This window comes from Pteropus vampyrus, unplaced genomic scaffold (assembly GCF_000151845.1).
Source record: "Pteropus vampyrus isolate Shadow unplaced genomic scaffold, Pvam_2.0 Scaffold7, whole genome shotgun sequence".
Taxonomy (NCBI): domain Eukaryota; kingdom Metazoa; phylum Chordata; class Mammalia; order Chiroptera; family Pteropodidae; genus Pteropus; species Pteropus vampyrus.
Genome location: NW_011888788.1, coordinates 2781480 through 2808702, shown reverse-complemented (window position 1 = coordinate 2808702; position 27223 = coordinate 2781480). Strand labels below are relative to the sequence as shown.

At 33.6% G+C, this 27223-nt stretch overlaps 1 protein-coding gene across 1 annotated transcript in view; it reads left to right on the top strand.

Moving 5' to 3' along the window:
- The first annotated feature begins 3624 nt into the window (after window positions 1–3624).
- The window catches only part of GPCPD1 (glycerophosphocholine phosphodiesterase 1), a 42342-nt gene continuing 18743 nt past the window's right edge, over window positions 3625–27223 (top strand). Inside the window, exons 1-10 of the mRNA XM_011370024.2 lie at window positions 3625–3724; window positions 6606–6702; window positions 10255–10339; window positions 16088–16163; window positions 17965–18006; window positions 19667–19790; window positions 22725–22956; window positions 24448–24610; window positions 24921–25053; window positions 26124–26178. Coding sequence (XP_011368326.1) covers window positions 3676–3724; window positions 6606–6702; window positions 10255–10339; window positions 16088–16163; window positions 17965–18006; window positions 19667–19790; window positions 22725–22956; window positions 24448–24610; window positions 24921–25053; window positions 26124–26178 — 1056 coding nt within the window. The 5' untranslated portion in view covers window positions 3625–3675. The remainder of the gene's footprint in view (window positions 3725–6605; window positions 6703–10254; window positions 10340–16087; window positions 16164–17964; window positions 18007–19666; window positions 19791–22724; window positions 22957–24447; window positions 24611–24920; window positions 25054–26123; window positions 26179–27223) is intronic.

The window sequence follows — 27223 nt, the reverse complement described above, 5'->3', positions numbered from 1 at the left end:
TTAGCTAAAAAGTAACACAGTATGAACAGGTAAAACTGCACACGGCCTCTATCCGTTCTTGATTTAAGAACTAGGGAGAACCAGTATTATAGACCAAATAAGACTCAGGAAAGTTATATTCAGAGAAATAGTGACTACAAAAAAAATCTCACAGTAGCTGAGTAGAATTGATGAATTAAGTAGGTTGATGAATTAAATCTTTGTGTATAACTTAACTAAGAAAAATATATGAAATATATGAAAATGCTATGAAGATAACATGAAATGGAAAACATTTAGGAAAACTTTACTGCATTGTTTAGAAAGTTGGTTAAGGAATTAACTTGGCTTAATGAAATTTCCAGAAATGCTTTCTTAATAAAAATCTATTTATGTCTGCATACATTTGATTAAAATATTGACTCAAAGTATACTGGGGTCAGAGTAGTAGGGTCATAACGATCCTCTACCAGAATGAAGAGAAATTATCTCAGGAAAACTCATTTTCATATATTTCTTACAGCTAGTTATGAGACGCAAGGCTGTTGGAAATCTAATAAAGAGCAAGGAGATTTGGAAACAACTTTTTTCTTTGAAAATATTTGGAGGAAAACAGAGATGTTCTTTTTGGCTAGAGAAACACATTTTAGCTAAAAATATCTGTGACTTCAATTTAGCTCTAAACTAAATGTTACTGTACCTTGGTTTTCTTAAATCTCTCCTTTGTCCCTTAAGATGGTAAGCTAGTAAGGTCATGTGTTGGAATAGTTTATTTGCCAGAAAAATTAAGTAACATTTATTTTGTCAGATCGTATAAACTCAAATATTTTTAAATGTAAACTACAGTGTCATATTTTGATAATTGCTTGAGTCAAAAAAATATTAAAATGGTGTTAAATGCTAGAGTCTCGCATGAGAATGTTGTTTAATATTTATCTTCAAAAAGCACAAAATGGAGGTTATATTTAAAAAACAAAACCAAAAACCTGTCTCAGGAAGCATAGTCCATACACGAGGTAATAGGTGAGTTGGGTAAATTACATATACAGTCAGCTCATGTATATAAAAATGACGCATATTTCATATTACTCTTGTTTTATGTATATTTAGAAGTGGGTGTGTAAATTTTGCATTCCACCACAGAAACAGTATTTTACTTAGTCACCACTGTTTTAGTGGTAGGGTGCCAGAATTATACGCTTAAATCCTGCACCAGAATTTTGGCCTCTGTCCACAATCAAGTAAACTGCTGTAGCAGCAGCTCCCCAGGCTTTTATTTAGTATGGTAGTAAATTGGGGGTGTGGGGTGGAAATGAAACCAGATTATATGACTTTTGTCAAACTAAGTGGATGACAGTGCTCTTTGTTGACATCTGGAAGGGTTTTGGGGGGTATTTTTGTGCTGCATGGATAGCTTTGTTGTATACATAGTACATTTACTGCAGCTGTGTACAACCCAGTTTATTATAACCACTCTTACAAACAACCTTAAGAATGAAAGGCTCAATTTTAATAACCAGTTGATTTTCTTTATATTAAATTCCGATGAGTTTCCTATTCAATGCAGTAGAAATTTAGATATAATTTTGTATCAGCTGTTAATCTTAATATAGCTGAATAATTACATCTGATTTCCCTAAAATTGGTTAAAGTAGTTATTTAAAATTGATCAACAAATAGTTGAGTACTATGTTAATTACGTAGGTAACATTGTCTTTGGTTGAACTGTGGTAGTAAACAGTGGGTGAAAGTACAAGTTACAGGTTGAAATTGAGGTCAGTTATTATTCAGCATTTTTACTGGATGACAAGGCTTTTTGTTGTGTCTCAAAATTCAGTAATTTAAGGCAAGCTTCTTTGCTAGCCTTCAGATTTCTTCTTGATACAATATAGATACAGTTAAATGTAATTAACTTTTATTTATCAGAAAAGGAAATATTCGTACTCCTAGGGTTACAAGTCATTTGTAGCAGGTGTCATGTCAAAAGAGAACTATTAAGATATTTGGATAATGACAGGTTATTGGGGGGATAACAATCTAGAGGTTCTTTTAGATTCAGGACATTCTTTGGCAGTGCTAGAACTGGATGTATGTGCTTTAACTAGATCATGTTTACTCTTAGAGAGTAGATTAAGGTATCTTAGAAATGATTTTGATCAAGGACAGATTTTTCTCCAGTGCAGTCTTAGGTTTTCTAACTGAAATGGTAGAGTTGAAAAATAGGGAAGTCTCAGACATTGACTGACGGTTGTGTGTGTGTTTGTGTGTATTAAACATTTACATTTTAATTGCTGTAAATGGAATGATACATAGTTTATAGCTAACATTGAGCCTGGGCTCTTGATCCCCTTAGCAGCCCTCTGTGGGTAGATAAATTAGAGATCAGGTTTCACAACCTCAGCCCTATTGATATTTGGAGCTGGTCAGTTGTGTGGAGAGCTGTTCTGTGCATTATATGGTGTTTAGCAGAACTTCTGGCCTCTACCCACTAGATGCTAGGAGCATTACCCCCAAATGCGATATTGCCTAATCTCCCTTGGAGGGCTGGTGAAAAAGGTGAAGGGATTAAAAAGTATAAATTGGTAGTTACAGAATAGCCATGGGGATGTAAAGTACAGCATAGGGAATATAGTCAATAATATTGTAAAAACTGTATGGTGTCTGGTGGGTATTAAACTTATTGAAGGGATCATTTCATAAGTTATATAAATGTCTAACTACTATACGGTACACCTGAAACTAATATAATATTGAATGTCAACTGTAGCAGTGTTCATTAAATTACCATTGCAGAGTTGAAGAATGAATAGCAATGAAAGATTCTTTAGGACTTTTTAAATGTGAAATAATGTATAAAACAAACGCAATTTAAAATGGTAAATTAATAGAAATGATTCAGAGTAAAGACGTGATTAGAAGTTTTTTTAGGAACATTTATGGATTGGGGTGCAAAAGTTTTTAGGGTGTATTGGATAAGTTATGTGGACTATGTTGTGTCCTTGTGTGGAATATATGTTCTTTCTATACCTAAATTATCTAACCTTGAGAATTGGCATTGTATATTTAAAAAGAAATCTATTTTCTATCTTCCCTCAGGTAGTTATTAGGGGATGGTAAACAGACTGGTTTGGCTGGGGAAAACAGCAAAGAAATGAAAATTTTTGAAGTTGTGATAAGTGGTAAAGGATATTAAAGTTTTAAGGGTTTAGAGTTCTGTAAGTAATTGAAGTGATTCCAATAATATTGAGGAGGACTATTCTAAATGACATAAAATGTATCACTGGGAAGAGATTTAAAAGCCAAAATACAGGTAGGAGACTTACGGTTTTGAATGAAGTTCCAACTTTGGAAAGAAAGGCATGTACGTGAGATCAATTAGAATCAACAGGGTTTGGTAATAGATAGCAGAGTTAAGACTCTAAATTCAAGTCTGCAGAACTGGAGTGATGATGGTCTTATGGTTAATAAAGAGAAATCTGAAAAGAGTGATTTGTGGGCAAAGGTTTTCTTTAAGTCATTAATTACTAAGAAGCACATTCTCAAATTTGTTGTAGAATATAACTAATTTGTTTCAGTGGGTGATACTTGAGTTTTTAATTTGTTTCTTGGAGTAGCGATCTAGAGCTGATATTTTCATATACTATAAATGACATCTCTTTTTTTTCTAGCACAACATTCTAAAATAAGTCCATCAGAATGACACCTTCTCAGGTTACTTTTGAAATAAGAGGAAATCTGTTACCAGGTATTGTAAAATTTTAATTTAAAACAATTTTTAAATTAGCATTTTTCTCATCTGGCTTATTTTAAATGTGGAGTTGTTATTAGAGTGGGCCGAGTTTTCAGATGTTAATATCTTTACAGTTCGCCCAATACCAGAAATGTGTTTGAAACATGATAAATTCAAGGGGGTGGAGAGGAAACGCCCCAAATAGTATCTGATTCTCATGTTTTCTAAGAAACCTGTAACTTTATTTAATGTGCCACATGACAGAGAGTTGGGCTGTAATTTCTAAGTAGCATGAAAATGGGTGAAATTTCGTTAGTGCAAGAAGTTGGTCAAATATTGGCTAAGATAACTTTGAGCCCTACTTGTAAATTTTTATTTTTATCTTTATTGTATTTTTTGCTGTATACTGTAACATTGTGGAATAATTTTAGTGTATGATAGCATGTCAAAACAGTATCCCACCTGGGTTTGATACCTCCTTGTTTAGTACACTCTGGTTATACTGGCCAGCTCCTCAAATATATTGCATTCCTTCTCACTTTTGGGACTCCCTCAGATTATTTCCTCTGCCTAAATCTGTGCCCCACTCCTCCCACCCAAGCTCTCCTTACTACAATCTCCCACATTCAGCCAGGTTAAGGTTTCTATGAAGTTCAAGTTTCAGGACTTTTTGTAGCACCTCTTACAGATTTCTTAGAATTATTTGAGTAATTTTGTTCATTATAAACTCTGTGAAAATGTGACTTTTGTCTTGTTCTTGATGAATTCCTGCATCTGGCACAGTGCCTGGCTCCGAGCAGGGGTAAAGATGTGTTCAAAGAATGAATGAATGATTCACTCTGTCTATCCAGAATCTTTATTCTAGCAGCCATACAGCAGTTGACAGAATGTATGTCTGTTCAGGTGCAAAGTCTTAGTGGAAATGGTCTGGTACAGCTCATCCTCTGGGCAAGATTCCACAGATTGAAAATAAGTTGGCTCCTGTGGGTCAAGCACTCACCTCCAGTCCATTGTGCAGCCTTCTCTGCTGAGAGAAGACTGTAGAGCTATATTGTATCTTTTAGGGAGTTGTACATAGGCAGTCTAGTTAGAAGGAGCTGGCCATGTCAGGCAAGTGGACTGATGACAGCATTAGCCATAGATGGGTCGACTTGAAAAGAGGGGATTCTTACTCTCAAGGTCTAGAGGGAAGATAATGGTAGATGTGAATGCAGATGAATTTATAGGTAGGAAGGAGAGGAGGAGATGTTGGGGAGACCTTCAACTCCACCATCACCTTGATTTCCTCACTGAATCAGGAGGAAATGGGAAGTGTGCTGAATGTAGAGAGTAGAGAGTACAGAGTGGGGTGAGGTTAGAGGAAACAAGTGAAAAAAATATGTCAGAGAGCTGTTTGCAGATTCCTTTAGTTAGCATTCAAGTCTTTATAATCTTTTATAAATGAAAGCCAATTAAACAAAGAGGTCTGTCTATTAAAAAGTTTCCCTTTTTTTCTCCTCATAGAAGTCATTTTCACAGGCAATCAGCAGAAAGACGAAGTAACATTGCCAAAAGGGAATTGGTAAAATGCAGGAACACTTATAGAAGGAAAGAATGAACCACTGACTGATTGCCCAACTTTACTTTTTCTATTTGGGGCATATAGTCTTTCCAGAGCAAACAGTAGCTGCTGTGGGGCTAAGAAATGACCAACTCCTTTATAAAGGAAGTGTATTGGGCCTGAATCTGATTTTCTGCTGATCTGTACTTTGAGCTAGGAGCCAGAGAATATGCTATAATATGCATAGCGACATGTACAATCTTGGGAATGAATATCTGTGCCTTGTATTTAACAACAGTGTTTATCCTTTTAAAAGAAAATCAGAGAAGGTAGTGATAACCTAAGTTAATTACAAAAAAAAAAGTCTGATTACTTTCAAGAATTTAAATATTTAAAATATTTTGACATGAAATCATTCTGCAAAACCACCCTGTGCTTCACACACATGTATTCAGAACCCTGAAAACTCCTGAATGACTATCACTTGGAATTTTGTTTAAGTATTAGTATAAGCCTACAAAATCCTCATGCAGGTGGCTAAAGCCCACTATAATTCTAGTCTTTCAAGAGTAGTGCCTAAAGCTTAGAAACCAAGTCACTTTTAGAATGTAGAGGAATTTGTCTTGAACTTTGTCATGTGGGCTCAATTCATTATTATTTCCTCATGAATTTTAATTATATTAACTCAGGATGTATTGGTTTATAAGTCAAAGATTTCCGCATACTTATATCCAAGAAGGTATAGACTTTTGCTAAATATATGACATTTGGCAAATATAGGTGATAGCTATATGTTGGTTTGTCTATTGATAAGAAGTGTTCTGATGAAACAAGTCATTTTCATAAGGAGTACTAGATTTTTCACTATATAAATCTTTTCTGGTGTTGTTGAGGATTTTTGTTGTTAAATTGTTCCTGTCCCCTTGATACTTTGCTTGATCTTTAGCTTGTCAATAGCTAGTGTTTGAGTTCCTGGAAAATATCAGTTACTAAGAATACTTCTATGCATTTAGTGTTTGCTGCTTTAACTTGGAAGCTGCCTTGAAGGCAGTGACTATGGTTTAATCACTTTGTCTTTTTGTTGCTTCTTATTGGCTTGAGTAGTTGAATGAATGAAGTTCATCCCTACGCATCCCTTTTGTCTCTCGCTTTGATTCCGTAGAGGTGTAATTCAATTAATAACACAGATGCTACCGTGCTGATTGGGTCCAAATCCTTGCTTCCAGTGAGGGTCTTCCATTTCTGCTGAAAGGGACCCTGCATGTAGTCGAACTAGTGCCACTGACAACGGTTTGCTTCCTAAAACTAAAATTTAGAACTTTCCTTATGCTGCTGTAACTGGGTCTGTTTCTTTAGGAGAAGTTTTTGCGATATGTGGAAGCTGTGATGCTTTGGGAAACTGGCGTCCTCAAAATGCTGTGGCTCTTCTTCCAGAGAATGAGACAGGTGAAAGGTAAGCATGGGAATGTCAGGTGACAGAATAATTGTGACATTTGGATTACAAACTTGGGGTCTACTAAGATACCTTGGTTTCTTTTTCTTTTTTCTTTTCATCAAAGTTACCATATGTGCATAAAGAGTTAAAATAATTTTACAAAGTTTGTTGTGGAAAAAAACAAGTTTCCCATTTCCTCAATTTCTGCCTCTCACAATCATTTTCAACTCTTGGCTCGTTCTTTTGATATTTACCACCATATTTCTAAAATAATAGGCTGATATTGCTATTTCTTATTTTAAAAAAGCCTTTCAAATACTATCTTTTGGCTTCTCAGTACATAATTCTTGATAAAAGATCTAAAATTAGGTGTGAGGACAGAATCAGTGAATATCAACAAAGGTAAGTGGATCTTCTCCACTTGGGGAAATTTGGAAGTGGATTGTCCAAATGTATTTGTGGGGATGAGGAGAGAGGAGGAAATGCACCTTGGGAGAAGCACCAGATTCAGTGATTATGAAGCTCAAATTCTAATTTTGTGTGTGTGCGCATATGTGTGTGTGCATATATGTAGCAGTGCTGCTGAAAATGTGACCCGTCGACCAAAGCTAGACAAAAACCTTTTTTATCAGGGAGAAATACAAACATTAGGAGCAAACATTTAGAAATGTTTATAGCAGTTTGACATTGCTGGGGCATTCATGCATGTCACCATGGACTCATTTTATTGAACCTCATGGGTATGGATACCAAATGTATTGGTTGCAGGACAGGTTAGGTAAAACAAACAAGCAAACAAAACTGGGCCTTCACAGCAGATAGTTTGAGAAGCACTGATGGCAGAGCAAAGGAAAATAACAAGGAAAGTAAAACAATACCATAATATAAGCCAAGAAAAATAAACAAAAACCATATACAGGACACCCTTTCCCCTATTTGTCATTGGTGTGCACATTTTCTCAGCCACAAGTAAAGTTCTTTTGATAAATGAACTGGGATCACGGAGGAACAAGACATTTATTCCCTTCAAGTGGCTATTTTTTCCTTGATTTTCAGATGAGCCACTTCTCTCCGAAGTGAAACCTAACCTTTCTGAACTTATTTCTAAAACATGCCTCTGCTCTGAACTCTTGAGGTGCCCTGTCACCTGTTTTAAGTTCATTTCATCCAGCCTCATCAAAGTGATGTAAACAGAATGAAGTAACACTTAATGGGACCAGCCATTTTTACATTGCTGATGTACACTGAAATATAATTAGGAGTCCCCAACCCCAGGGCCACAGGCTAATACTGATCTGTGGCCTGTTAGGAACTGGGCCGCAGGCGAGCAAGTGAAGCTTCCCAGCGCTAGCATCACCGCCTCAGCTCCACCTCAGATCATCAGGCATTAGATTCTCATAGGAGCACCGGTCCCTGGTGCCAAAAAGATTGGAGACCGCTGAATGGCAGACAAACAGTGCTTCCCAAGCAGATGATACATGATGATACAAAAGGCAAACTTCTTATGTTTTAGATTTGACGTTCTTTGGGATTTCAGTGTACTCTGCATCTAAGTCTTCTGTGCTCCCTTTTCAGTCTTTTAAACCTCTCCATACATACAGGCTTCTGGTGACAAGAGCTCTTTTGGACTTTTTTTCCTACTTACAGATAATTCAAAGGTCTTGGTGTAGTGTTCCCTAATAATGCAGAAAATGTGGGTCACTTGTGGTTTTATTTGCTCTCCTTATAGATTTTATTGTATTTTGGGGAAGGATATGAAGGTGATTCAAAATCAGGCAGGTGCACTAAACCTTCTCACCGCCTCTTTCCTGGTTTATCTTGAATTTTATCAGCTTATGTTCATGCTCGACGTCACGGAGCAGTTCTGGTTCATTTTTAACTTGGCTACATTTGCTTAGAGAACTGGAATAAAAAGACTCATTGCTTTGCTCTTTCCATCTCTTCATTTAGTGATTTTTTTTTTTTTTTTTTTTACCAGGGGCTCACATTAGAATCACTTGTGAGGACTTTTAAAAAATACACATGCCTAGTCCCTGTTCTTGGAGATTGAGAAATTGTGTATTAGAGAGGGGTCCCAGCACATTTTTCAAAGCTTCCCACTAATTTTAGTGTGCACAATTGGAACTAGTTTCATATACTTTAGCTGGCTGTTTTATGTGTGTAATAGTTCTACAAATTTGTCTTTTTTTTTTTTTTTTAACAGACATAGGAAATAAATTTCACCTTAGAGTTAGTAGAATCTGCCGAGAGTCCTATGCTAAAAATGATTTTGAGGCTTATCAGGGAAAAGTGGGAGCACATATGCCAAGTATTTGCTATCCTTGCTTTACAGCAGTGATTCTCAACCAATCATTCACATCCAGTGCCCTGTGAAGTTTATCAAACTCCACATGACCAGGCTCTACCACAGACATATGAAATTAGAGTCTCCCAAGGGTGGAGCCAGGGCATATGTATTTTGTTACTACCAAATTAATTTGATTGCTGAAGGTAGGACCACGGGTGACAGCTGGCTGTGGATATTTCTTAGGAACCAGGATTAAGTCAGAGTGAGGATAATTCCGTGACGCCTATCTTGGCAAAGCCAGGTGGAGTGCGGTGCTAGCCATCTGGTGTCACAGAAGAGCATTTGGAGCTACCATTTATATACTGAACTAACTGTTCATGCTGAAATAGTGTTTAGGTAATGATCTGTGATGGCTTTCAAACTTAAGTGTTTATTAACAGAGTCACCTGTTAAATTACGGTTAGCTGGGCCCCCCTCCCAGCATTTCTAATTAAATGGGTCTAGGTGAGGCCTGAGAATCTGCATTTCTAACAAGCACCTAAGTGATACTGATGGTCCTAGGACTCCACTTTGGATACTACTGGTCTGTGATTTGAAGCTAAAAATCAGTTATAATCATGAATTGTGAATTTTTTCACTGTTGAGTCAAAGTTTTAGAATAGCAGTAGAATATGTTAGAATAGTATAGTTCAGTAGAAGACATCGGTTGAAACAAGTAATGTACAGATACTGATTGCTTGGCTAGGGGAATAGTCAGAAGCTGGGCAGGACAGAACAAGGGACAGTTGAGAACATGAGTGTAGTTTGCCAGTCTTGGTCCCAAAGCCTCTTAGCAGCCATGTAACATCTCTAGCCAAGTGGGAAGTCAGAGAAGATTCTGACTCTGGCTTTCATCTCTGTGCTACTTGCTTTTTCTGTTTGTGACTGGTTCCTTCCCATCATTTAGCTCTCAGCTCAGATACTTCCTCATTGAGGCACCTCCCTTCCAAAAGCCTTCTCCCAAACTTCTTGTCGCTTCAGAAAGTTGGTTGTCTACTTACGCAAGAAAGAAATCTTAAAGATAGGGCTCTTTCTGCCTTATCATTGCATTCCCACTGCCTGCCTGGTACAGATGAGGCCTGTAGTAACATTCTGTATAGGAATAAATAAATGGTGTTGGTCACAGACCCTATTTGAGGAGTTTTATGAATTATGAGATCTTTATGCATTTTATTTTTATTCTTTTTTTTATGCATTTTAGTTTGATATTGATGCAGCTGCTTTAATTTTTTTTTTCCTCACAGCATGTTGTGGAAAGCAACCATTGTGCTCAGCAGAGGAGCGTCAGTTCAATATCGCTACTTCAAAGGGTGCTTTTTAGAACCAAAGGTATGTTTTCGTCATCTAGTTTCCAGTTTTCTTAGCCAACTTCTTTCAAAAGCAACTAATTTATGTTTGGAAACATTAAAAGCAAAATTGAGTTTGTTTTGATCTAATAAGGAAATTAGAACTCTTGATTAATAACATTTTAGTACCAAAAAGCAAAGAAGTATCCACTTCAAAGGCAGACGGTGTCTGCAGTGAAATTTTTAAAAGACTAATAGTAAGTATATTCTGCAATGTTATAAAATTGGTTTTAATGATAAATGTTCTCAATGGGTATGTATTCTCTGTAACATTTGTAAACTAGTTAGTATCCAGTTGCAAGAGTTTCTCTTTTTGTTTCATTTTGTTAATCCATATGTGGTATGAATACATTTAGAGAAGTATATAGCCAGCTTTAAGTGAGTAATTATGTTTAAGAATTATTTTACAGCAGCCACTCTTATTGGCTGCATCATTTACCTTCTATCAAAACTGAGGTCATCTCTCTGAGATTTTTTTCAACAATGGTGTTAATAGACCAGGATCTTTCCTGAAGACCTTTGGAGTATCAAATCTAAATCTGCTTGCTCACAGTGATTTATTATTTGAAGATTATTTTCATATTTAGAAAAAAAAGTTGGTTCTTTCCCTCTTACTTTAATTTGCTGAAAGGATTCTTTTCCTTCAGATTGTTACCTTTGAGCACACTTGGGCTGCATATGAACAAGGGCTTAGGCAGGAATCTAGAAAGCAAAACATGAATTAGACTTTTGAAAAAAAAAAAAGGAATTCCCCTTGGGGGCAATGAAAAACTGGTAAAAGGGAAAAAAGCAAACAACCAACGGTAACCTCATTCTCTTAGCCACCATTATAAAAAAGAAAAAACTGACAAACCCACTTCAGCTGTCTTTTGCACCTATTACGTTTCTTATTCTGAAAATACATTGTAAATATTCAGTAATTAAACTTAAATTACGTTATGGTTGATAATTGTGTTGGCTTATCTTGACAGTAGTCTCACTTTAATGACTTAAGAAAAGATCATTTATTTGGTATAGGGGTTATGCATCGTGGCATTGTTCTTCAGTATGAATTAAACATTTGTGCATAGATATATAGGTCACAGCACACATGATATTGATAGCTTATTTGAGGATCCTGGTATGTGAAATTTGTAACATGTGAAATCAACTAAATTTTACTTACAGGAACATTCAGACAAGAAAATCGTAATGAGTCCTTTGGACATAGTTTTCTAAAGTAAGACTATTGTCAACACAAGTCAAGCCAACTTACAGTATTTTCCCTCTTAATTGAAAATGTAACAAAAAGCAGCAAATCAGTCCAAAATGCCTTTTTGAAAAGATTGGCAAGAAATCTGCTTACAGTAAAAAAACAAGTTTTTCCCCTTGTAATACTTGCAAAAGTTTACGGTATGTGTTGGTGAGTGTGTTTCTTTAAGTAGGTGCTCTGTATCGTGTACACATGTACCGTGTGATGCAGGGGCAGCCATGGTAAGTATGTTTTTCATGGAATAGAGTAAATAGCTACATAAAATCCCATGCATATGGCTAGAGGTTTTTTTTTCCCACATGCCAGCTTAAAGTGACATTTTTTAAATAAATTGGTGGCGCTTTTTAAATGAAACAGTTTTTAATAGAAATAATTATGAAACTGTCTCAGTTGTGCATTGTCAAATGATAGAACTGATGTTCAAGGAATCTTAAATTATGAAATGATATAAATTATTGGAATATATATTTTACGAATATAAAGAATAATAAGGAAATAAAGCATTGAAAAGCCGAAATGGGTAATAACATTAATTTTACTGGATCAGAAGTTTTAGGAGGTAGTCTACCTAAGCTAAAAATCTTGTGATCTCGTCATTTGACCTTCAGACTTCAGCTTCCTCATCTGTAAAATGAATGATTTGAACTATAAATTTCCTAGGTCCTTTCCATAGCTAAAATTTTATTGTAAATAATGTAAAGTGTTTACATTCATATTTTCTCTTTCATATTTTGCACCTCCTGGCATATTTCTTTTAGTTTAGAAGTTGAGTCTTGAAGTCCTTTTTCTCTTAATTTTCACAGCTACACATGTTGTAGAATTAGGTTAAAATGTTGATACATTGAATTTTAAGATAAGTTTGCAGGTGACAAATCAAAATATTAACTTACTTAAACATAGAAAACAAAGTAGTAGATATTCTTGCAATGAAAACAGTGGTGTGAGCCTGCAGATAGTCCATTAATTTTGCATCTTCACCAAAGATAATTTTTGAATTAATGTGTAATTTAAATATTTTTAAAATCCATGTCCACTCCTCTTGTGACTAAAATTTGGGATGTTATCTCATGCAGAAATGTTAGCCAATTTTTAATTATATTGTCTTTGAAATTTTTCCTTCATTTCAGTGGAAATACCTCTTTATTTTTCAGTAACATGTCTATTTGTAATTTTTATAGGTGTTAACATTCACTTATAATTAGATTCATTGCACTCTTTTACTTTATTCTTAATCTATCTTGATTTTCACTTAAATCCTTTAACAAGAAAATCAGTCATCTGTGATAGGCAGATGATTTATTTTCAGAATAGCCCAGGTTGTCATTTTGTCAGTAGTTTCTTAATATAATAAAGTTCTTCTAAATGTTAAATACCCTCAGCTGTTAACTTCAAATTTGAATAATCTCATAGATGTCTGTCAACCTAGATTTCTTAGCCCTACTCGCTCATAGATGACCATTTTTTTTATTGGTCTTATTAAAAATAAAGATTTTTTAAAATTACTATGAGTCTGGCCTCTGACAGCATAGATGAAAATTCCTAAGAGATCCTTTTACATGCACTTTATTTTTTATAACTGGAAAGAAAATAAAAATTTTAATGTTCACAATTACATTTTTCATGGTATTTAAAAGCAGTGATGTTACTTGACTACGTTGTAATTTTGCTTGGTGGTTTCGTTAAAACAACCTCCAGCCTACGTGTTGGATGATAATCTTGTTTATTTCTCTCAGTGCTTGATGTAGCTGAGTGATGTTAACTGTTTAAGAAAGCGGTCATTAAGACTTGTGTGTGTGGAAACATAGATTTTTTTGTGTTTTTGTTGTGTACATGTTCAGAAACATTCAAGCAATCATCTGATTTAATATATGCTAAATTGTGAAATAACTTTACCAGTACTGTTAATGGAGTACTGTCTTGGACTAATAGTGTTCCTTTTTTTCCTCCAAAGATCCACCTTCCTCTTGACTCCAAAATGCTTAAATATATGGCAGCCTTTTACAGAATGGAACTGTTCTTTTTTCTAAGTTTTGGAAGAATGTTATTCATGGAATAGAGCCTTAAAAAGAATTACATGCTTTGGAGTCATTACTGAGATTTTTAATATATCAATGCTCAGGTCTTAAATTTTTTTAATATATCAATGCTCAGAACTTTAGTAAGCTAAACTTTAAGAATACCTTCTAAAGTTTTAATAAAGTAGTCATAACAATTTTAGAAATTCACTGTATTTTAAAACTTGGTTCATTTTTTTCACTATTATAACATGCTGTATACCAACCAACATGGATTTGCAGTGTGAACGCTGATAGACACATTATAAGTCATCTGTTGGAAGCAGCCTTTCTGTTATTTTTGCAAATGGTGGGTTTGTAACTAAAACAGATGAGCATGGAGTTATTAAAATCACTAGTAAAATATGTCTCCTATTAAATATTAATCCACAGGACTATTCTTAAATAATTATCTATAGATGCTATAGTCAACACTTAGTAAAGTTGCCTGACACCTGAATTGAAAACAGACTCTCTTTCTTTCTACCCATTTTTTATCCTTGCTAATATTTAATATTCAGGGTACCTTTCAAGTCACTTTTGATTAGTAACTTCTGTGGAAATATAGATCCCCACACCATCTTTGTAGCGAAGCTTTTTTTAAGTAGGGGATGTAGGGGACATGGGAAGAGTTGGAGGAAGGGAATAGGTTAGTTCTTTCTGGCTGCTTATTATTGCTAAGAAACATCGTTCTTATTTTTAATGTATACATTTGCATCTCTCGAGGATTAGAAAGTTTGATGTTTAAAAGAACAGATTCAGAAAAATGTGACATGAAAAAGTTGTAAAAAATAGGAGATGTAGGATTAAATGTATCCCATTTTTTAATTGTAATGGAAATGAAATTCACCATAATTTAGGATGAGTGGTTGCACATTTACATTTTTAAAAATATCTACCCAGTCTACCAATTCAGAAGTGAACCCTTATAACGAACGAGGTATTTGGCTAGAGAAGGTGAGCATTTCCTGAATTATCCCAGGATAAATGATTTGCATGAATATCTAATGATATTTTTGTTTACAAATTTCAAAAGTTTGCAGGTTTTAAAAAATATGTTAACTTCTGGTTATTTTAAGTGGCAGAATAATCTTTTGTGTTTAATTATTAATTTGTTACATATTATCATTTGACACATTTATTAAATATAATCAATATTGAAAATCCTATAACATGTTTTAGAAGAGTATTTAATGCCATCTAAAGATGTGTAATATATTGAGAGAAGCTAATATGCTCCTGGCTTTTAAAGAGTATATTTACTATATGCCTAGAAAGGGGCTTGAAGATGATGTGCAAAAATGTCGATAGTGATTATCCCTAAGTGGTGTGGTAATCATGGGTGACTTGTTTTTTCTTTTTGCTTTCCTGTATTTTACTACATTTCTTCAGAAAATGTGTAAAGAACAAAAAATTAACTTTTAAGGTTATAGTTTGAAATTTTGCTTTTACAATGTATATTTAAGGGTTTTATTTTGGCACATAAGTTTAGTCTTTTTTTAATAATTAAAGGAAAATTAGGAAACATTTAATATTTCAGTTTTTTAGCTAAATGCAGGCAGTCTTTGTAGGTTCATTCTTGTTTTTAAATTGCTGTAGATATTATCAACAACACATAAAGCTTTATTTTCTTAGTAAGAACTTCATAAAAGGACAATATTAGTAATTGTCACACTATAAATTTATAAACTCTAAGGCAATAAAGAGTGAAACTGAATGTTAGTTCCCCTTTTATGAAATTAGTTTTTCACATTTACCCATGCATGTGTCCTTTCTTTTAGGGTTTCCTGTGCCCTTTAGAAAGACCGGTTACTGTGATATGAGAAATCTGATGTTCTTCCTGTTATCTATTTACTATTCTTAAATATATATAATAAAGAACTTGATTATGCCTTCAGGTTTCTTGAGGAACTTGTGATAATTGATCCTGAAGTACTTACTTGTTCCTACTCTTCCTGTTGTCGTAGAGTTTAGGCTTTTTTCAAACAATTGGAGAGTAACTTGAGATACTTTTACCCACTAACACCTCATTGACTGCTGACATATCAAACATAAAGTATATTTGCGGTTAACTTTAGCTTAGGACAGCATATCAGTTAAAGATTAAAATTTCTCTGGAAAAAAACAAACAAACCTGAGTATAATAGGCAGATTTAAGAATGGGTTTAAGATGGTTTTGTGTGCCAGTTCATCCCTTTTTTTTTTTTTTTGATTTGTTTATTGCCTCATCCTCATTTTCTTCCAGCACTCATTGTTTTGTGACTTGGTACATTCCCGACTTGGGGCATATGACATTGATAATTAACAAGATGAATCTCTTGGTTTCATATTAAGTATAAGATTTAGGCCACAAACATCTAATGGAGTCATGGGTAGAAAATAAGATATAAGAAATTATTGCAGACGTTTAACTTTTAAATTGCAGACTATCGGTGGTCCATGTCAAGTCATAGTTCACAAGTGGGAGACTCATCTACAACCACGATCAATAACCCCTTTAGGTATGGGCATTAACTGCATCTGTTTGAGGCATATGCATAAAGTTACTAATATGCTGCACAATGGCTTAGTGGGATTTAATTATTATTCTAAAGTTTAAGGTCAGTGCATTGTCAGTACTACAAATTTCACTTAGCATTTCATGGATCTTTCAAAACTAAATAGTTCTTAATTACTTTTCTCTATAAACTTCAGAAATGCTTTATAAACTTTTAGAAATGCTTGCCTAGTTATTTTTATTTTGGGGAGTTAGATTAATTTATTGTGGAATATTTATTCTTCTTGGCTGAGCATCCATGGCTTTATTTCATTTCTTGCTCAGAAAACTTAGAGAACGTTTGAGGAGAGAATTAATCCAAAATAAAGATTCTTAAATTTTTAACTTCGAATAGTAAGAATAATACAAATTATTCTATTTATTGTGTGTGTGTTTTTTTTTAAACTAGTAAATACTTGAATAAACTTGTATGAATGAATTCGTGTTTCTTGGTTGTAGCAGACATATTTTCCCCCTAATTTAAATCCTTGCTGGCTATGTTAAAATTGATATTCAGTTATTTTTTTTTAATTTCAGTTTTCTTATGCCTAAAAATGGCATTTCTCTTCATACAAGTATTTTTGAATTTCTTTTTCTGTATTGAGATTAAAATTTGAAGTTCATTTCACATTCATTAAATTATCCACTTGGATTCATCTGTAAATGGACTCGGTGTGGAGAAATGTATCTTTTAGTTTCTAGGGAAAATTTGAATGTAAAGATAATAAATGGCTTGTTAGTTACTAGCTTAGAAAGTAGCAAGAGATTCTGCTTTACCCTGTAGCAAAGACACACTACGTTTAAACAAATATTCCATCCTCTTTTATAGATTTTTACATGCTTTAATACATTTTTGATAGTGTATTTAGAATTTTTGTGATAGTGTACTTAAGAATTTTAATAGTCGTATATGAGGTTGGAAATTATTAGGTATTGAGTATTTTAAAAATAATTTGTATTTTGAAGCATCTTACAGTTAAATATGTTTTCGTATTGTGAGAAGTGAGATTATTTTGTTTCTGGTCTTAAAATTTCTTTAATACTTTTGGAAAATATAACTTCTAAACTTAAGAGTTGCGTGAAATCCATCAGATTCTTGGGAACTATCACACTTATTTTGACAAATATTTCAGACTTATGTTTAAGGTAAACTGGGAAAGGAAGGAGCAGGAAGGCCTGTTACTCAGAGAGCGGGGCTTAACAGCGTGTCTCAGTTGAAATTTCTGTTAGAAGGGCATGTGCTAGCACTTACTCTTTTGGTAGTTCCTCACAGCTCTGTGTATACAGGTAAGTTTACACTGTAAAGCTTTTAGCTGGCTATAGAGAATAGTTGGGATTTGAGGAGAATTACATTTTAGATAAGTTCAGAATATGCACTACATAAGAATAAGCATTTTAATTGTGCCAAGACCTTTAGTTTAAAAAATCAACCAGGAGATATTATTGTCCAGCAACCTGTCAGCCTCACACATCGATGGATGTAGAAGTTTGTCCCAGTGCCTCTAGAGCACCTGTCTGAGGAGTTTTCTTTTTCTTGTAACATCATGAATAATCACCAAGTATGTAAGAACTGTTACTGTTTGATAGCCTCCTTAAAAGCGAATTCTTTATTGAGGGCCACAATAAATATGCTTATTCACTTTGGGCCGGTTTTAAATTTTAGATTGCATATTTTAAAAAAATGTGTAAGGTGGATAATTTCTCAGTTGTTCATTCTGCATACATTATGAATTGTAACTAGGTTTTCTATTTTCCTTCAATTCTAGAAAGTGAAATTATTATTGACGATGGACAATTTGGAATCCACAGTAAGTAAGACCGAATTTTGAAAATCTTTACTGATGTGGTTTGAGATGTTGCCTTACATTCATTAGAAACAGCACAGGGAAATAAGACAGTATGATATTGAAAAATAGAGGCTAAAATCAAGAAACAAATACATTCTCTTAAATAAAAGTTGCCAGTATAATACCTGTGCTTTAAAATTTTTATCTTTTTGGTTTTTATTTAGTGATTATTAATTTACAGTAGAGTAGAAAATCCTTTTACCTCTGAATATGTTGAAAATGTTATGAATTTGTAAGTACTTTATCTTGAGGAATCAAGTTTTCTTCAATTACTGGAATTCTCACAATGTGTTAGCATTATCATGCTAACTTGCATTTTCATATTAGATACTATAGTATAGGAGTCAAAAGATGTAAAGAGGATGGGCAGAATGTGTATTTGTGCTGACTGAACCAGAGATAAATTGCTGATAACCAGTTTGCTTTCCTGTCCAGTACAGGAAGGAACAGGGTCTGAATGGTTTTGTTTTTTTTTTTTTTGGTTGTGGTTTTACAAGGGACCTGAGTTTACGCATTTTAGAAATGTACATGCTTTGGCAATGTTTGGATAGGAATTTAATCTCTCTTCCTTGATTTTATTTCACTTTTTTATATTAGATCATAAAGTAATCTAAAACACTTGAATAGCTTTAATGTTTAAGATTCGAGAATCTTGTCTTTATTTACAAAAGATAATATTTATGCTACATGTTTTAGAGAGCTTTGTTATGGAGTAGTTTTCTTATTTCTTCAGCTGTAATACATCATCACATCATATCCCCCTATTATATGTTAATTACTATGTATGATTATATGCATGTCATTTCTTTCCTTTTTGTTGTTGCTTTTCAAAATTCAGCTTTACTTTAGATGGAAAGCCATTTTTTCAACTTGTCCATTTCTGAAAACAGTTTAAAATTAAATAATAGTGGTTTGTCTTTATTTTTAAAATTTGCTAATTATTAAACATTTTAAACTTATATCTAAGCAGAAAAGCTTCTCGATTTTTTTTTTTTAAGTTCTGTGGAAAAACTTAGGTTTCAAACAGTTGATAGCTTTCTAGTATTTATGAAAATGTTATTACCTGTGTTTGGAAACTACAAGTTAAACAGTGCTAGCACAGTGTTATCAAAGTCATGCAGTTTATGGCAGAATATGTAAATATGAGAAAGAAAATTGACTTCACAGTTTTATTCTTACCTTCTCGTATCTCAGTACCCAGCACTAAACTAGTCTAAACTAGTTTCAGCTAAGTAAATATCTCATGTGAAGCTTTGGAAGTTTAATGGTGATCCCCAATGGAACAACTGTAGATTAGAAGCCATTTTGGAACATGTATTTCTTTCTCAAATGGATTTGTATTACTTCGACAATGTATTCAATAAGAATATTTTTATTTACTTAAGTTGTTAAACTATGGCTATTCTTAACATTAACTTTTTCTCCTTTTTCATATGAAAGTTCTTTTTCAATGACAATTTTAAGACTGCCTATATATTTGCTTTGAAGAGAAGTACCAGTGACACATAACTGGAGTGTATTAAAATCTGATTGTGAACAGAATTGTCAGCATGTATTATACTTACTGGATTATTTTTAAAAATATATATAATAATTACTGTTTTCCCTGTTTGTTTGCCAGATGGTATTGAGACTCTGGATTCGGGATGGTTGACGTGTCAGACTGAAATAAGATTGCGTTTGCATTATTCTGAAAAACCTCCTGTCTCAATAACCAAGAAGAAATTTAAAAAATCTAGATTTAGGTATGACCATGTATATTTGTTACTTAGGTCATTTATTTTCACTAGTGCTATAGATTTCTGATCCATTTGATTTTAGCCTTTAAGTGTGTAAGCAAGAAAATAACACACTTATAATGTCATATTTCCTAATAACTGCAGGGTCTTGTGAGAGTGAACTGCTTCCCAGCCAGAGCGCTACAGTTACATGTACTTATTGTTAGTCTTAATGTCGAATTTGAAACTAGAAAATTTCGTTTTTGTGTAGATAAATGATTTCCAAGGTTATGCATCTTTGTAGTTTACAACTTTTAAAATTTCTTAGTGTAGCAATAGTTTGTTTTAAAAAATTAATATAACAGAAATGATTTTGTGTAAATAAATGAGGGGAGAATGACATAAATAGAAAAGTGATTGCCAGAAATATCTTTCAGTGTCTGAAATTTTCCTGTGGCTTAAAAATGAAAACTTTTCCGTGAAGAAAGGTGGCAGTTATTATAGCAGTTTCATGTTAGTTTCTTTTTAGTCATGTATTAATTTAAGAAATAGACATCAAGCTTTGTGTGAGTACCTACATAGTGAGTAACTTTATTTTTCAGTAATGTCATCATATGTACCTTTGAGTGAGCTGGCTTCTCAATGACCCAGGCAGCCCTATCATTTGGATATGTATAACTCTGGGACAGAGATTTTTACGTCTTGTTATGTAATGCAGCCTTTTCTCACAAAATGTCAGGGCTGGGTTGAAAGGGCCATTTTCAGTAACCGAAGTAATTATAATAATACAATACTTAATTATCTTCATAATCAAATTCATAATGATATTACAGTTTGAAAAATCCATAAATGTTTTATAACAACTGCTTAAATATTATGGTACTTATTCCAATCACAAGATACATAAAGGAAAGAGCGTATAAGTAACACTTCATGGTTCTTTGCCTTGGCTGTTCTAGTCAAGGGTTTTAGTCAGGGGTTTGGGGTGTACCTTGTCTCTGCAGTTGCAGGCCTCTGTTTTGCTCCTGAAAAATCCAGGTTATTGGACCACAAGGCTGATCTGCAAGATCCATTTGACTGCAAAGATTCTGTAACCAGTTAGTCATATGTAATTGACTATTTTATTTACATGTTAAAAGAAGCAAATAAAGGGTACAACAACTCTAAATTACCTGTTGGCATAAGACCTTGAAATAAAGATAGCAGTAGACAATAAAGCCTTGGTTGTTGGGCTTATTAGGGATTTTTTCCTTGATCGTAGTAAAGAAATTAATACATATTTAGATATTAATAGTTGGAGTTCTGATTGGTTTGCAAATATATACTGAGTCCTATACCATTCTTGTTTATATAGAAATTATTTTGAGTATATATTATTGTGCTGCTTACACTTAAATTGGAATATTTTCATATAACCATACTTGGTTGGGTTTTACAAATTAGTAACTGATTACTGTTGAAATAATCATGCACAGCTAGTAACTAGTGTTTGTTCTGACCGTCTTTTTTCCTGAGATTCATATTAGTGATAGACTAAACCTTCACTGGGTAGGAAATAAATTTTTCTGCAAAGATACAAGGACTTTAAAAACTTAGTAACAACTTACGCATTTTAAATAAAACACTAGACATTCTGTTCTATCTCGTTATCACCAAATTTTAAACAGAAGTTTCTCTTCCAGTTGACTCCAGCAGTAAGTGGAAAGCAATGTCTCTTTATATTAGACTGTAACATTTATATAACTATTTGAAGAAAACCTTTAACAAATTCTTTCATAAATTCCTTTAAACTTGAAGTTTCTTTTTCTGTTTTCTTTCTTTCTTTTTTTTTTTTAATCTTTCGGTGACTTTCTTGCCTGTTCATTGCTGTCCATTCGTGGTCTCTTTTTATATATCCTGGTAGAGAATGTTTGTTCTTTCAGGCTCACCAACAGAATCAGTTGTCTAGAACTATTCCTAAGAGTGGTTTCTCAGAAGAGACGATGGTTTTTGTTTGGATTATTGAAGTGTGCTACCTTTGATTTTATAGTATGACAGAACAGTATTGCTATTCGAGTAATCTACATAGATGTCCCCTCCGGGAGACCTCAGAATTATGTGGTTGTGAAACAAGGCTCAGCAGTGGTTGAGGTCAGGAGGTCATGCAGAGAGAGCAGGCCCCATGAATACGATTCTGTTATTGGTAGCTCTGTTACTGTATGAAATGACATTGCTTTCTACATGCATAATACTAAAATTGCTTAAGTATCTTTCAATTGGTGCAAGGAACATTCTAGAATAGAATGCTTTTTGGCATTATAAGTGCTCTGTGCAAGTAATTGCCTCTTATTGAGAGTAGACTAGTTTTTGTGGCCCTATGGCTTGGGTAGTTAGTCTTTGTTTTCATTGCTGTGAGGCCTGTAAGAGTTTTAGACTCTTAATTTATGTTTTTGTTCATTTGTTTCATTTAAAAAGTACATGTATACAAATATATACACACATAAAAACATGCATACATACAAAGACATATACTTAATACAGTATTTAATTTACAACTTCCAACTCTAACAGTCTTTAATGCACACCAGCAGAATATGGCTCAATTCTGTGCTTGTTGTATATATGTACATTTGTGAAACTTCTCAAAAGAAATTGAGATAGCCAGTTATAAATGGGATAATAGTAAATATCTTTTAAAATTCACTTTAAAAAAAGAAAACAAAGAATGAAAACAACCTTAGGCATAATGAACATTTATGTCAGTTTAATAGTTTACAGAAATATATGTAGATAAAAATATCAATCTTTTATAAAACATTGCTAATGCTTTTAACCTGTAGTATATGTAGTTTTTGTATAATATTTTTGTTGAAAATTTTGCCTGTTCAGGGAGCTTGTTTTAATTTTAGCATTTAGGTGACATTTGTATGAGTTTCCTTCTATTCCACTTTTTGCATTTCATTATTTTTTCCTTTCATGTAGGGTTAAGCTGACATTAGAGGGTCTGGAGGAAGACGATGATGATAGGGTGTCTCCCACTGTTCTTCACAAAATGTCCAATAGCCTGGAGATATCCTTAATAAGTGACAATGAGTTCAAGTGCAGGCATTCACAGCCTGAGTGTGGGTATGGCTTACAGCCAGATCGTTGGACAGAGTATAGCATACAGACAATGGAACCAGATAACCTGGAACTGATATTTGATTTTTTTGAGGTGAGTAGTTCTTTAACTTGGGGTTAAGAAAGAATGCAGGCATGAACTTATTTTTACATATGTTTAGATTTTTATTGTAGTCAAATTTTTATAAACCCATTATTTGTAAAACGCTTTAGATGCTTAATCTTCTACATTTTAGCAGGCTGAAAAAACTTGGAGTTGAGAGACTCAAGTACTATTAAGAATATAATTAAGAGAACTTCAGCAGAATTGGTTTCAAATCAAGACCAGATATCTTGATTTCTGTGACTGTTTTAAACATATATGAATTATATCAAAAGGAGCCTCCAGGCTAAATAGAGGGACAGATAGGCTGTATAACTCTTGTGCACAGCCCAGCGTAAGTAGCATGATTGAGTCTTCTCCATGACTGAAGTCTGTGGTTTATTGAGGCATTTTATTATAAGAATTCATTGTAACAATGGACTCGTTTTGCAACTTTACTTGATATTATAAATATGTAGTTAAAAAAAAGTTGCTATGAAAATTGTGACAGATTGTTCAAAATCTGTGCTGCCAACTTTCCAGAGCTACTTATGACACGATAGAGCTCTCTGGCTTACTGGCTTTCAGATGCTTGCCACAAATAATACTAGGTCCTCCCCTGAGGTCCTTGCTCTATTGTGCCTGGCTCGGTAGTTATGTGTACTGCTTTCCTTAGGCTCTTGCTCTTTGGCACTTCCACACTCATTTTCATTCGATTAAAGTTGAAATCTGAAGGTAAGGAATTAGCCTTGCCTAGCAGTAGCACCTAGCCACAATTTCTTGAAAATGGCAGAATTCAGGATGGATTTAAACCCATTGAGTAACACTTGTTACACATAATTAAAATTGTAATCTTTGAATTCTTTTAATTTAATGACTTCTTTAGATATAGTCTTTGTGAGTGGCTTTATAGCTGTCTTTTGTTATGTGGAATTTAAAGTATTTCTCTTCAAAAAACTAAAAAACTATATTAAAAGTACAATTGATCTTCCCTAAATAATAAGATCTGTGGGATTTTATTATAAAAATATGAAGTTTTGGTTGATGTTTTCTTGTTCTTTAAGGATCTACCTTTTAATAATCTCATGAACAGCCTTATTTTCCTTTCATTTGGTTAGCGGTTTTGGAAACACTTTTATTTATAGAGTAGACTGGTATAATACCCAGTGTAATTTCAAAGTATTCAATTTTGTAGAATTACTGTTCCTCTATGTCATCTGCATGGATACATTTTTAGAGAATATAATATATATTAAAAGCTCATACAGTTACAGCTTAGTCTGTGAATCTAAAAGTACTTAGTAACTTTCAGTCAGTGCTTTAAATTCACTTAATACATGTTAGAGGATCAGAAGTACAAATCAGCATAGCTATGATTAATAAAGTAACAAAATCTTAAAATATTATATACTAAAAATGTATTATCGATCTTCTTCCTCTTGATCTTTAAATGGAAAATATTGAGTATAAGAATTTGGATTATTCTAAATCTCATTTTTTCAGGAAGATCTCAGTGAACACGTAGTTCAGGGCGATGCCCTTCCTGGACACGTGGGTACAGCGTGCCTCTTATCATCCACCATTGCTGAGAGTGGGAAGAGTGCTGGAATCCTTACTCTTCCTATCATGAGCAGAAATTCCAGAAAAACAATAGGCAAAGTGAGAGGTAAGCCTGGAGAAGCAGGGTGGGTGGCCCTTTACAAATAAGCAAAGATTAAGTACAAAATTGTATTAGTTTCAAGTTGAGCTTTCAAGAATGATAAAGATTAAATAATGATTTGTTTTAGAATATTAACTAATAAAATGACAGTAAGGACATATCTATTGAATTTTCTGGAAGCTTTACTTTAAATCAGTTTTGACTTGTTGATTTTTTTCCTATTTGGTATTTGAATGTAATTGAGCTTATAATGAATGGCCTTTTTAATTGTCTTTGTTTTTGTCTCCCCCCCCCCCTTTTTTTTCCTCTACAAAAGTTGACTATATAATTATTAAGCCATTGCCAGGATACAGTTGTGACATGAAATCTTCATTTTCCAAGTATTGGAAGCCAAGAATACCATTGGATGTTGGACATCGAGGTGCAGGGAATTCTACAACAACTGCTCAGTAGGTTGAATATTTGAGTGGTATTAGCATTTGGTAGCTCAAACTTGATAATATTAAATTTGTTTGACCTACTAAAGGTCAAATGATTCTTTTATTAATATCCTGGAATTTAAATGTAATTTGACAATTGGGGTTCGTAATTTAAATTAATTAGATGCTAACTCTCTCTTAAGATTCTGGTCAGTCTTTTTAATATTCTACTGAATTGATGATGAGAGAGACATTAAAACTGGAAAGCCATCCACCAGAGGGGAGGGGAATGGGGGAATGGGTAAAAAAATTTAAGGGGAATAAGATATAAACTTCCAGTTATAAAATAAGCCATTGGGGATATAATGTATAGCACATGGAATATAGTCAGTCATGTAATAACTTTGTACTGTGACAGACAGTTATTAGACTTATTGTAGTGATCACACCATAAGGTATATAAAAGTTGAATCACTATGTCGTACACCCAAAACTAATACTATATGCCAACTATATTTTAAAGTTTTTCAAAAAGCAGACATATTCCAAAGTTAAACTAGCCAGGAGGGAAAGCTTGTTGCAGAGTTAGCGTCATGATTGATATCAGTCTGTCTGTATTGGGGTCCTGACTTTTGGCCTGTTGCCCTCTCTGGGTCTCGGTTTTCTTACTTGTTCTCAGTATAGTTTCCATATTCCTACCCCATTGGTGTGCTAGCCTTCTCTCATTCTCCTAGGCTACTTATAGTAAGTCATCTGAGGATTCATTGGAAGGAGCGAGTTTCTTTGTCTCTGCTACTTCATGTCATTGCAGGGATTATCTTCTTTAATTGGTCAGCCCACTTGGAGAGGTTGTGTTGGCATAGGATATGTCTATATTCAGCTTGTAAATACCTATAATCATTAGAGCTTACATTTATGGAATAAATGCATGCACCAACCAAATGATGGTCAGAGTCTTATTTTGGAGATGGCAAAATTAGCCTCAAAATAGAGGATAAATACTGTTTCCATTGTTAAATATATAGCCGGCTTTATTACATTTGTTTTCTTCATTTTCTTTATAGCATATGATAAATATATTTTAATATATTCTCTTTCAGGCTTGCTAAAGTTCAAGAAAATACTATTGCTTCTTTAAGAAATGCTGCTAGTCATGTAAGTGAACCTCTCCTTCTGTAGAGAACTTTGGGCTGTTGGTTCAAAGGTAGAAAAGTAGAGAAATGTGTGTCTGGGCAGTCTCCTCCAGTCTGCATTAATAGGTTAACACGTGTAATATTTATGCTTCTTCTGAATATGTTTCTAAGTGAAGGTGAAGTATCTCTAGGCATTTGTATTTAGATTCATGATGAAGACTGAGATGAAAACAACAATGAAATTCATAAGCATCCTTTTTTATGAAATGACAAATTTTGAGTGATTAGGGCAAGAAAAACATTCCTCATTAAGCATTGATTTTCATCAGTGTGCTTATTCAAAAACTCATTTTGGAAATAATGCTTATGGAAGAATTTGATAGTGATTTTAGGTAAGACTTTTAAAAAGTTTGCCAGTTTACATCCTGCATACCAACTTTATTATGTTAAAATTCTTAACTCCTTTTATCCAGTTATAAAGGGTTAGTCTGTTTTTTTTAGCTTTTAGTTTTTTTCAGCAAGTGCAACTTGACATTTTAACCAAGAATCTGAGATTCCCCCACCTCCTCCCATTCCTCTGTACCTGATTAAAAACCTCATGTTCCAAAGTTAAACTAGTGAGAAAATAAAATGCAGCATTTTATTTCCACTTTTTCTATGTCCTCCACGTGCCTTAAACTTTGCTTTTTAAAAAATAGTTCAAGTAAAATTGATTTGTCAGATGTTTAATTTTATCACTTATAAATAACCAAACATCTATTCTAAGACATACTTTTTTCTTAGTTCAACATCTCTAAAATTGGAGTGAGTATTACAACTTTCTTAGCTTTTCACCATGGTTCGATTAGCAGTGATTTTTTTTTCCCTCTTGGTGTATAAAATAATAATGCATTTTATAATTCATGACATCTTAGATTGATTATTGTAATTATTTTAATGTTTATAAATATTAAATCTAGGCATATGTTGGGCTGTAGTTCATTATTTGGAACTAGTGTTAGTTTTATAGCTAGCTAAACTAAACATTATTTTATTTAGCTGTAAATACGTGAAGAACCCTGTTAAAG